This window comes from Heteronotia binoei, chromosome 20 (genome assembly GCF_032191835.1).
Source record: "Heteronotia binoei isolate CCM8104 ecotype False Entrance Well chromosome 20, APGP_CSIRO_Hbin_v1, whole genome shotgun sequence".
NCBI lineage: Eukaryota > Metazoa > Chordata > Lepidosauria > Squamata > Gekkonidae > Heteronotia > Heteronotia binoei.
In genome coordinates, this window is record NC_083242.1 from 10,939,819 (window position 1) to 10,952,323 (window position 12,505).

The window sequence follows — 12,505 nt, forward strand, 5'->3', positions numbered from 1 at the left end:
TTTAATGTATTTTTTCCTAATGGCAAACTAGGATGATGTATATATTTATGTTACATGTTAAAAGGTAAATTAGTTGGACAGGAAAAACTTCTGGAAAAGAAATGCCTTCCTTTTGACCCAGGTTTATTAGCAATAGAGTAACTGAATATAAATTGGACACTTCGAACCATTGAGAGACTGGGATATAAATTGGACTAATGGCTGACCGTTGATCCCCTTTTTAAATATTTTAAATAAATATGCCTTCCTTTTGACCCAGGTTTATTAGCAATAGAGTAACAGGCATTCTCACACGTTACTGTTTGATGGTTTCCCACGCTAATGCAACCCAGATCAAAGGTTTTCTGAATTTGTTCATTTTACTATTCTGCTCTTGGTTTTTAACTTCGTACCACTTGGCATTCCAAACCCCGCCAGCTGTATGTGGCTCTGCTTACTGTACCTCCATTCCTCGTCTGAAGAAGGGTGCATGCCCACGAAAGCTTACGTTCCGAATAAAACTTAAGTCGGTCTTAAAGATGCCACTGGACTCCTATTTCGTTCTACTACTTCAGACCGACACGGCTGTCTGTTTGGATCTAATCATTTTGTCGTTATCTGCCTGTGGCATTGTCCTTGGAATAACCTCCAGGGGGTGCCTGGAGATCTTTCCCAGCATTACAAGTGATCTCCAGATGACAGACGTGAGCTCCCCTGGAGAAAACGGTTGCTTTGGAAAGTGGGCTGTACGGCACTGTCCCATGCTGAGGCCCCTCCCCTTCCTTAAACCCCGCCCTCCCCAAGCTTCACCCCACCCCTCCAAATCTCCAGGTATTTCCCAATCCAAAACTGGCAGCCCTAGTGGGGGCTGATGTGGATCAAGGGGGGGGAGGTGACACTGAGAAAGGAGAACCAGGGCTTTTTTTTGAGCAGGAATGCACAGGAATGCAGTTCGGACTGGCTTAGTGTCAAGGGGTGTGGCCTAATAGGCCAATGAATCCCTGCTGGGCTTTTTTCCACAAAAAAGCCCTGTGTGAAGCAATAGTGATGTCGGGGTGTGTGGCCTGATATGCAAACGAGTCCCCGCTGAGTAGGGTTGCCAAATCCAATTCATTAAATATCTGGGGACTTTGAGGGTGGAGCCAGGAGACTTTGGGGGTGGAGCCAGGAGACATTGGGGCGGAGCCAGGAGCAAGCGTAATTGAACTCCAAGGGAGTTCTGGCCCTCACATTTAAAGGGACAGCACACCTTTTAAATGCCTTCCTTCCATAGGAAATAATGAAGGATAGGGGCACCTTCTTTGGGGGCTCATAGAATTGGACCCCCTGGTCCAATCTTTTTGAAACTTAGGGAGTATATTGGGGAGAGCCACTGGATGCTATACTGAAAATCTGGTGTCTTTATCTCAAAAAACAGGGCTCCCAGAGCCCCAGATACCCGCGGATCAATTCTCCATAATTTTCCATGAGAATAAATCTCCATAGGGAATAATAGAGTTCCCAGCAGACATTTCCCTCCCCTCCCCCCGCTTTCTGATGACCCTGAAGCGGGGGGAGGGTCTCCAAACCGGGGGATCCCCTGCCCCCACCTGGGGATTGGCAACCCTACCGCTGAGCCGTTTTAAGCCTTCCCTGCATGTGCCGTTTCCCGCGGGGTCGTTGTGAGCCTGAAATGGGAGAGGCCCCGCATTCGTCGCCTTGAGCTACTCGGCATAAAGGCTGGTCTCAAAGGGGATGGAGATGCTTTCGCTGACCTGCGGCCTCCTCTTCTTTGAAGAGCACGCACAGCAAAGCCATGCTGGACTTCTGAAACAGGCCCACCACCGTTTCGTTCAGGGGGTCCTTGTTCTTCTCCAGCCACCCGGTGATATTGTAGCCCACCTAAGGGAAAAGAGCAGAGAGGTGTCAAATGCCCATCCCTGCGACATGTGCCACTCAGAAGAGCAATCCTACACACCAGTGATTGCCAGTATGGTGCCCCCCAATTCCTGGCACTCAAGAGTGTTGGAAGAGAAGGACTTCGCATTGTCCTTTTGACCTCAGCCTCAGAGGGGGGTTACAAAAGAGTCAGTAAGATAGACAGGCAGGCTGTGGGTTTCCTTCCTGTTTACTCTTCTGTCTCTGTCCCCTTTGCTCTTAGGGAGCAATTTCTTTTTCCCCTCCCCACACACTTCCTCTCACCCGCACACAAAGAAGGTGCACATTTGTCTCCATCTTGCACCATGGAGACTGGATAAACATCTAGCATCCAGAAACATCCAGCTATTTAGAATAGGTAATCTATTTCTGTCTTTCACTTGCAGTGTCTAGAACAGGGGTGGCCAAACCTGCTTAACATAAGAGCCACATAGACTAAATGTCAGATGTTTGAGAGAAGGAAGGAAGGAAGGAAGGAAGGAAGGAAGGAAGGAAGGAAGGAAGGAAGGAAGGAAGGAAGGAAGGAAGGAAGGAAGGAAGGAAGGAAGGAAGGAAGGAAGGAAGGAAGGAAGGAAGGAAGGAAGGAAGGAAGGAAGGAAGGAAAATAGATGGAGAAAGGGGAGGGAGGGAGAGTTGAAAGAAAGCAATTTTAACTTTAAATGTATTCTCCAAACTTCTGGCTGGCTTGGCTTGGAGAAGTGATTTAAAGAGAGAAATGCCTTCTCCAAGCAGATGGAATGGGGGGGGGGGGCTTTGAGAGCCACACAATATGCATGAAAGATTCACATGAGGCTCCCAAGCCGCAATTTGGCCACTCCTGATCTAGACTGTAGTTCCTTTAATAAACATTTCTTATTGGCTTGAAATTGACAGAAAGGCTCTGTGTAACTTTGTGATTTTGCTAGCACATTCAGCACCAACGCTTCAGTTTGTGATTAAGCACTCTGCTACTTAAGGCAAAGATTCCTGGCTTTCTACCATCTTGGCTTTCTACCATTATACATACTGGTTATTAATGAAGCTGCCTTATACCGAATCAGATCTTTGGTCCGTCAAGGTCAGTATCATCCAGTCAGACTAGCAGCGGCTCTCCAGGGTCTCGGGCAGAGGTCTTTCACATCACCTACTGCCAGAATCTTTAACTGGCGATGCCAAGGATCGAACCTGGGATTCTGGCTCTACTGCTCAGTCCCAGCCCCTCCTTCTCACCCAAGGATCTTCGGAAGACCTTTGCCTCTTCAGGAAGTTCCCTTTCAGATCCCATCACCTCCACTGCAGGAGGTGATTCACTTGGAAGCTCCCCATCTTTTAACAGTCCCACACAGCAGCCATTTTGCGACTGGTCCCACCTCACGGGCAGCCATTTTGTGGCAACATCCACTTCCCTTTCTCAGCAGTCACCAAGGTGAAAAAGTGTCAGCCAGGTCTGGTTTGGACTCACCGTGCCGGCATAATGAACCAGCTCAAAGTGAGCTTCGGGCCCTTTGCCCTTCCCGCCTTTGGGCTTCAGGAAGTTGGGGGATTTGCCCAGGTGATTGTCATAGAGGGCAGCCTTGAAGGTAGCGTCGGTCGCCTTGGGAAACACACACTGCTCTTCCAGGATGGAGAAGATGCCCATGGGCTGGAGAGGCGGGGGGAAAGAAGAGCCAGTGAGAGAAATGTACAGCAGCGTACTGAAAACAAAACCAAGCCCCTTCATTTATTTACCAGCCACATCCTCCAAGAAAAAATGCCTAAATTTAGTTATTATTTATTTATTTATTACATTAAACTTCTATCCTGCCCTCTCCGCAAGCGGACTCAGGGCGGCTTACAACATTCATTTACACAAATTAAGAACAGTAAGTTAATAAAATCTATAAAACATTAATACAATTAAACATTTTTAAAAACTATTTCATGGTGCTGTATCATTACTATATTGGCGGTTCTGCTTTTCAGACGGTGATCACCGAGTACTCTAACTGATGTCAGGTGGCAGCTCTCTCTCGGTTTAAACATCGAAGGCCTGTCGAAACAATTCGATCTTACAGGCCCTGCGGAACATAGGAAGGTCCCGCAGGGCCCTTATGGCCTCCGGGAGAGCATTCCATAATTCTGGTGCTGCCACCGAGAAGGCTCTGGCTCGTGTCAAATGCAACCTGGCCTCCTTTGGTCCAGGGATAAACAAGAGATTTTTTGTCCCTGAACGCAGTGTTCATAAAGCAGCTTATGATAAGAAAAAGAAATAATATAAGATCAATAAATCAGGAATCAATATGTGAAAGCAGCAAACAAGAGAAGGCCTTGTGTTCAAAGCAGGGATGCCAGCCTCCAGGCGGGACTTGGAGATCCCCTGGAATTATTTATAACTCTTCCCCAGACTGCGGAGATCAATTTCCCTGGAGAAGATGGGTACTTTGGAAGGTGGACTTTATGGCATTGTACTCCCCTCAGGTCCCGAGTCCTCCCCAAGCTCCATCCCCAAATTTCCAGGAGTTTCTCAACCTGGATCTAGCAACCCTCCCCTCCCTCCACCACCGGTGGATCTGGCAACCCTAGTTCAAAGTATCTCAAGGACTAAACTCCACCCCACACCTTCCATCTAGGTTTGTCCACCTCAGGTTGAAAAATTCCTGGCGATTTGGGAGTGGGGGGAAATGAAAATAGTAGGTTTGCTACGGGGCCTTCATGTTTTGCACGTGAGCTTCCTGACTGGCCGCTGTGGGAAACGTGATTGTGGACATCGCTCCAAAAAGGATGTGGACAGAATGGAGTGGGTGCGGAGGAGAGCGACGAGGCTGATCAGGGGGTCTGGAGACCAAGCCCTAGGAGAAGAGGCTGAGGGACTTGGGAAGGTTCAGTCCGGAGAAGAGGAGGCTAGGGGGGGACAGGATTGCTCTCTTGAAGTCTTTGAAGGGCTGCCACTTAAGAGGAGGAGGACAGGGAGCTGTTCCTGTTGGCAGCAGAGGAGAAGACTCGCAAGAATAGGCTTAAAGAGTAGGAAGCTACCAGCTGCATATTAGGAAGATGGCACCTGGTTTTGGCCACTGTGTGACACAGAGTGTTGGACTGGATGGGCCATTGGCCTGATCCAACATGGCTTCTCTTATGTTCTCATGTGACACAGAGTGTTGGACTGGATGGGCCATTGGCCTGATCCAACATGGCTTCTCTTATGTTCTTATGTGACACAGAGTGTTGGACTGGATGGGCCATTGGCCTGATCCAACATGGCTTCTCATATGTTCTTATGTGACACAGAGTGTTGGACTGGATGGACCATTGGCCTGATCCAACATGGCTTCTCTTATGTTCTTATGTGACACAGAGCGTTGGACTGGATGGGCCATTGGCCTGATCCAACAGGGCTTCTCTTATGTTCTTATGTGACACAGAGTGTTGGACTGGATGGGCCATTGGCCTGATCCAACATGGCTTCTCTTATGTTCTTATGTGACACAGAGTGTTGGACTGGATGGGCCATTGGCCTGATCCAACATGGCTTCTCATATGTTCTTATGTGACACAGAGTGTTGGACTGGATGGGCCATTGGCCTGATCCAACATGGCTTCTCTTATGTTCTTATGTGACACAGAGTGTTGGACTGGATGGGCCATTGGCCTGATCCAACAGGGCTTCTCTTATGTTCTTATGTGACACAGAGTGGTGGACTGGAGGGGCCATTGGCCTGATCCAACAGGGCTTCTCTTATGTTCTTATGTGACACAAAGTGTTGGACTGGATGGGCCATTGGCCTGATCCAACAGGGCTTCTCTTATGTTCTCATGTGACACAGAGTGTTGGACTGGATGGGCCATTGGCCTGATCCAACATGGCTTCTCTTATGTTCTTATGTGACACAGAGTGTTGGACTGGATGGGCCATTGGCCTGATCCAACAGGGCTTCTCTTATGTTCTCATGTGACACAGAGTGTTGGACTGGATGGGCCATTGGCCTGATCCAACATGGCTTCTCTTATGTTCTTATGTGACACAAAGTGTTGGACTGGATGGGCCATTGGCCTGATCCAACATGGCTTCTCTTATGTTCTTAACTTTTTTTTACAGTAAGAGTTGTTCAACAGTGGAATCAGCTCCCTAGGGAGGTGCGTGAGCTCCCCCTCCCTGGCAGTCTTGAAGTAGCTGCTGGACAAACACTTGTCAGGGATGCTCTAAGGCCAGAGTTTGCCAAACTCCCCCCCCCCACTCCGTGGCCCAGTTTTTTCCCTGTGGTCCCGGCAGAGGACGCTCAGGGAATGATACAGAGACTGCGCCGGCCAGGATCTTTCCCTGTCTTTCTCTGATGTTTCCAAACATCAGAGAGGGATGAGGGAGGGCTTCAGGTAAGCGCAGTCTCAATATCGCTCCCCGAGCGTCCTCCGCCTAGAGGACGTTCAGAGAGTGCTACAGGCGGCAGTGGCCGCGTGGTGGGGCAGGGGCTGGAGCGTGGTGCCACCCGCAGCGCCAAAGATAGAGTGGGGCGGAGGCTGTTGGGCTGCCCCTGGTGACCAGGTATTGAGGCTTCCGTGGCCTGGTACTGGGTCACGACCCTGCAAATGGGAAACGCTGCTCTAGGGTGATCCTGCATTCAGCAGGGGGCTGGACTAGATGGCTTGTGTGGCCTCTCCTAACTCGGTGGTTTTACGATTCTATGGATAGATTTGGTCTCATCTAGGACTTCTTGCGTGTTCTTCTGGTGCAATACTCTACAACAGCCAGGCCTGAGTATTCTTTCCCATGCTGACAAAGCTATGAGGAATCGCGAACCCCACCCAGGTCAGAAACAGGCTAACGGCCTCCAAGAAGTCATTCTCTCTGCAGGCCCCAAAGGAAGTTCACCTTTTCCAGGAGCTCAATGCAAGCCTGCAGGTCCAGGCCGAAGTCAATGAACACCCAGTCGATGCCCTCTCTCTTGTACTCCTCCTGCTCCAGCACGAACATGTGGTGGTTGAAGAACTGCTGCAGCTTCTCATTAGTGAAGTTGATGCAGAGCTGCTCAAAGCTGTTGAACTGCCAAAAGGGAGAAGACGGGACAGTTTGTTACGCCGGATTCACCTTCTGCGGAAACACAGCATGCAAATGCCGTGGGGCATCTGTAAAGCCGACAGGCTGCCTTTTGGGCTCTAGGAAACCGGATCGGGTTTGTCCTGTAGACTTCAGCAACCTTGTCATGGTTTGCCAATAAAATAAATTTCCAGCTCCCTAGGAACACGTTTGTTTTCTGTCAAAGGGTTAAAAGGTGGCCCTCGCTCTCCCCCAACTGCTGTGCATTTTTCATTAAAAAAAGATTTCTAAAAAGAAAATTCAGGGAAGAATTACATATGAAAATTAGATCCAGAGGAGTTAAGACGTTGCTGCAAAATAGTAAAGAGTCCAGGAGCTCCTTTAAGGCTAACAAATTGTATTGTAGCGTAAGCTTTCGAGAAACACAGCTCTCTTTGTCAGATGCATCTGACGAAGAGAGCTGTGTTTCTCAAAAGCTTGTGCTACAATAAAATTTGTTAGCCTTAAAAGCGCTCCTGGACTCTTTACTATATGAAAAGTAGTGTTGGGCACTTAGAAAGCAGTGTGGATAGAGTGGACAGAAACAAGGTTTTGCCTCCCTCTCGTAATACTAGAACTTTGAAACAGCCCATGACATCGATGGGTCATAGATTCAAGGCGCACTCTACTATAAGGGAAAAAATGCCTAATCAGCTTATGGAACTCGCCGTCACAAGATGAGTGCATGAGCACTAGCTTACGATGGCTGTGAAATTCATGAAGGATCAGACCGTTAATGGCTATCAATCACAAGGACTACATGGATATTTCAAGTTCAAAGGCAGACCTCCGAATTTCAGTCACTGGTGGACGGCTTAAAAAGATTCTAATGGTGACATGTTGGGTTTTTTTTTTTTAATTTAAGAAAGGTTTTTCATTGTTAAGATTTTTGTTTTTTTCCTGTCTAGCACTAACTCTAGACAATTCTCCGTCTTAGCCCCAATCACTGCTGCAAATTTCCTGGTTCTGGATCAACCTGGAGAATAAAAAATAAAAGCCATGCCCTTCAAGAGGCTGTTCTTGGCTCCCTGTAAAGGTAGGCTCCCTGTACCTCCAGCTAAAAGAGCTAGAACTTCTGGCTGCCAGACATTCTTAGGATCTCCACTACACCCACTGCCATACGCTAATTTGTACCTCAAAGATCTCGAAGCCGGCAATATCCAGCACCCCAATGAAGAACTGCCTCTGCATTTTGGTGTCCAGAGTCTTGTTGATCCGGACCACCATCCACTTGAACATCTTGTCGTAGACGGCTTTGCCCAGGGCGCCAACCGAGTTGTTGCACTGGTCCATGTTCTGACCCTTCTGGACAAACTCGTTGCCCACTTTCACTCGGGGGCGGGTGATGCCCTTCTGGAGGTCCCCGGAGTTGAGGCCCATCAGGTGGGCGACTTTGTCGGCCACTGTTCGAAGACCAGAGAGAAGCGAGTTCAACGGGACGGATAACCCCAGCTTTGAAACATCGCTGGCTTTAATGATAACGAACAGGGCTTTTGTTTTGTAGCAAGAACTCCTTTGCATATTAGGGCAAACCCCCCCTGATGTAGCCAATCCTCCAAGAGCTTACAATAGGCCCTGTAATAAAAACCCTGTAAGCTTTTGGAGGATTGGCTACGTCCAGGGGTCGTTTTGTAGAAAAAACAGATGGTGGAGCTCATCCAGGGATTGTTATGCAGCTGCACCTACTATTCAATGGGCAAGGTGGGGAGGAGAAGGGGGAACCGTGAGAAAGGTTCAGGAGCTGGGCTCCTGTGAGCTCCTGCTGAATTCAAGGCCTGGCTACAATAGAGGGCTGTGCCCCAATATGCAAAGGAGTTCCAGCTACCAAAGAAGCCCTGATAACGAACATGCTTAACAGAATCTATCCCAGTTGTCTGGCACCTAATCCGGACAGAGCAAATCCTCACAGTGGATTTAGTAGCGATGACAACTAATTCACTAGAACTGGAAACTTCAAATGCCCCTTATCATGCATAAGAAGAAGAGCTGGTGTTATAACCTGCCCTTCACTACCTGAAGGAGCCTCAGAGCGGCTTACAGTCTCTTTTCCCTTCCTCTCCCCACCACAGACGCCCTGTGAGGTAGGTGGGGCTGAGAGAGCTTGAAGAGAACGGCGACAGGCCCAAGGTCACCCAGCAGCTGCATGCGGAGAAGTGGGGAATCAAACCCAGTTCTCCTAGGTTAGAGCCTACAGCTCTTAACCACTACACCAAAGGGAGTTCTGGCCATCACATTTAAAGGGACTGCACTCCTTTTAAATGCCTTCCCTCCATTGGAAATAATGAAGGATGAGGGTGTCTTTGTTTGGGGCTCATAGAGTTGGACCCCCTTTTGAAACTCAGAGGGTGTTTTGAGGAGAGGCGCTGGATGCTATCCTGCAAATTTGGTACCTCTACCACAAAAATAGCCCCTCCAAAGCCCTAGATACCCATGGATCAATTCTCCATTATATCCTATGGGAATCAGTCTCCATAGGGAACAATGGAGTGCCCAGCAGACATTTCTTCCCCCGCCCCCCCTCCACACTTTCTGATGACCCTGAAGCAGGGAGAGGGCCTCCAAACAGGAGGGATTCCCCCCCCCCAACTGGGGAATGGCAACTTCTGACTTCCCCAAGTATTGTTTTAAAATTTACCCTCTGTGGTGTCCACTTCCGCCTGCTCCTCTCTTGGCTTCTGCTTGAACTTCATATTGCCGAAGTGCATGATGCCACCTGTTAGCTTATAGATGCTCAGTTTCTCTTCTCCAGTGAAGCCCAGGACGTCAAAGGCCACCTGTCAGAGCAAGGAAGGGAGAGGCATGATAAGAACCAGCACGATCCATCGACAGCCCAAAAAGCAAGTGTTTAGGTATAACATCGGGACCTTATAGCAGAGCTTTAGAGAAGTAAATATGGGGCTGAGGGCAAAACGTAAATTAGGGTTGCCAGTCCCCAGTGGGAGCGGGGAAACCCCAACATTTGTAGCTCTTGCCTGCCCTCAACTGACCTTTCTGGGCCTACTTCTGGCCTACTTTCGGTCAAGGATGACATTCTGGTTTTTGGGCAAAAGAAGAAGAAGAAGAAGATATTGGATTTATATCCCGCCCTCCACTCCGAAGAGTCTCAGAGCGGCTCACAATCTCCTTGACCTTCCTCCCCCACAACAGACACCCTGTGAGGTGGGTGCGGCTGGAGAGGGCTCTCACAGCAGCTGCCCTTTCAAGGACAACCTCTGCCAGAGCTATGGCGGACCCCAGGCCATTCCAGCAGGTGCAAGTGGAGGAGTGGGGAATCAAACCCGGTTCTCCCAGACAAGAGTCCGCACACTTAACCACTACACCAAACTGGCTCTCCTACTTTATGGTTTGAGGCCAAATTTACCACAAACTTTATGGTTTGAGGCCAAATTTACCACAGAGTTTTGCCCACAAACCAGAGTCTTTTAAATGGCTGTGCAGATTTTTTCTAAAAAAACCCCAAAACGTTGCTTTGGCAGCAGCTGCCGCCACAGCACAAAAATCTTCACTGCGTGACTGGGGGTAAGCTGTAGCTGGCGCTGCCTCCTGCAGTAGCCATTTTGTGGCAGCCATTTTGTGGCTGCACCCCTTGTGCTGTCTGCAGGCTCAAAAAAGTTGGGGATCCCTGGTTGCCAGCCCCCAGGCGGAGGCTGGAAATCTCCTGGGATTACAACTGATCTCCAGGCAACACAGATCAGTTCACCCGAGAAAACGGCTGCTTTGGAAGGTGGACTCTACAGCATTCTACCCCACTGGAGCAACTCCTCTCCCCAAACTCTGCCCTCCTCAGGCTCCACCCCCAAAAGCTCCAGGTTTTTCCCAGCCTGGAGGTGGAAACCCCATGATAAAGTCATTAAGAACCACGAATGCTGGTTCGGCAGACAGGCTGCCTCTACAAGTCACTTGCTTGAGAGGTCAAAGGTCAGAGAGGCATCACTGTATTTGTCTATTAACCTTAGGCCATATGGACCAATAACGATGAGGGGCCCTCAGTCTAGTAAGAACCCCCAAGGTAGTTTGCCTCCTTTGCACCCCTAGCTGTTGAGGCTGGAACCAGAAAGCTACAGATCCGGGTACTGTTGCCCCATGTCGTGAACTGCCCTTTCCAACAGCTAGGAGCATTTCTTTGACAGCGAAGCATTCTAGGGGCTGTGGGATGTCACCCACATACACAACCTGAAGCTGCCTTCTGCTGAGTCTATCAAAGGCAGTATCGTCTACTCCAGGGGTGGCTTGGGAGCTACATGTGGCTCTTTCACACATCTTGGCTGTGATCACACACCCTAAATAATGCACTTTCAATCCACTTTCAATGCCCTTTTCAACTGGATTTTACCATGTGAATTGGCAAAATCCAGTTGGAAAGTGGATTGAAAGTACATTATTTAGTGCAGGGGTGGGGAACCTCCATCCCGAGGGCCGTATACGGCCCTCGAGGTCAGTTGGTGTGGCCCTTGGGGATTGCTGGATCGAACTGTGCCATATGGCAGTTACCGTCACGGTTCAGTTTGCACTTGATTATCCCAGATGGTGTGGCCGAATATGCTAATGAGTGTGTGATCTAATATGCTAATATTAGGGGATGTGGTCTAATATGCTAATGAGTCCCTGCTTGGCTTTTTCTACAAAAAAGCCCTGGACCTAGGCATTTGTCTAGGGTGGTGGGCTGGGTGTGTGCGTATGCGTGTGTGCCAGATTAGGCTCTCCCCACATGACTTCAAATAGAAAAAGAATTATTTGCATTAATTTTGCTGGCCTGAATCATTCTCCCTCAGCGGAGCACTGTTTTTTAAGCTGATAATTTTTTATGGCCCGTGAATGATGATATAAATATCCATATGGCCCTTGGCAGAAAAAAGGTTCCCCACCCCTGATTTATTTTAGCGTGTGTGATCACAGCCATTGTGTGGCTCTCAAAGCCCCCACCGCCTCATCAGCCACCTTGGAAATGGCATTTGTCTGCTTAAATTGGTCTTTTATTGATGATTGTTTTTATGATGTCACCCGCCCTGAGCCTGTCCTTTGGGAAGGGCGAGCTAAACACCGAATAAAACAAACAAACAAATCACTTCTACAAGCCAAGCCAGCTGCTTGAAGAATAAGTTAAAGTTGCCCTCTTTCCACCTCTCTCTCCTCTTATCTATCTGCCTTCCTTCCTTGTGGCTGTCAAACAGCTGATGTTCATGTCTTGCATCTTGCAAACATCTGACGTTTATTCTACGTAGCTCTTATGTTAAGCAAGTTTGGCCACCCCTGCTCGACTCAGACTGGCAGCCGCTCTCCAGGGTCTCAGGCAGCATTCAGCCATCCTGCTATCTCGTCCTTTTAACTGTACCCTGAACCTTTGGACCTTCTGTGCTACCTATGGGCCACACGAATACACCTTAAGCTGCCTTCTGGTCTATGAAGGGCAGTATGGTCTACTCTAACCGGCAGCGTGTCTCCAGCTGCAGTCTTTCCCATCGCCGATGGTCCAAGCCCTTTCAGCTGCAGATGCCGGGGATTGAACCTGGTGCCTTCTCCATGCCAAGCGGCAACTCTTGCACGGAGCCACGGCCCCTCTCCCAGACGTCATGCATATTATCC

The 12,505-nt window shown here is 49.0% G+C and overlaps 2 protein-coding genes across 2 annotated transcripts in view; one reads left to right on the top strand and one right to left on the bottom strand.

The window, feature by feature from the left end:
* The window catches only part of PDAP1 (PDGFA associated protein 1), a 465,345-nt gene that overhangs the window by 141,613 nt on the left and 311,227 nt on the right, over positions 1 to 12,505 (top strand). The window lies entirely within an intron of this gene.
* LOC132588395 (myosin-16) overlaps positions 1 to 12,505 on the bottom strand; it is a 67,165-nt gene that overhangs the window by 44,171 nt on the left and 10,489 nt on the right. The window contains exons 10-14 of the mRNA XM_060260771.1: positions 9,558 to 9,696; positions 8,057 to 8,325; positions 6,719 to 6,889; positions 3,338 to 3,517; positions 1,734 to 1,860 (exon numbers count right to left, since the gene is read on the bottom strand). Coding sequence (XP_060116754.1) covers positions 1,734 to 1,860; positions 3,338 to 3,517; positions 6,719 to 6,889; positions 8,057 to 8,325; positions 9,558 to 9,696 — 886 coding nt within the window. The remainder of the gene's footprint in view (positions 1 to 1,733; positions 1,861 to 3,337; positions 3,518 to 6,718; positions 6,890 to 8,056; positions 8,326 to 9,557; positions 9,697 to 12,505) is intronic.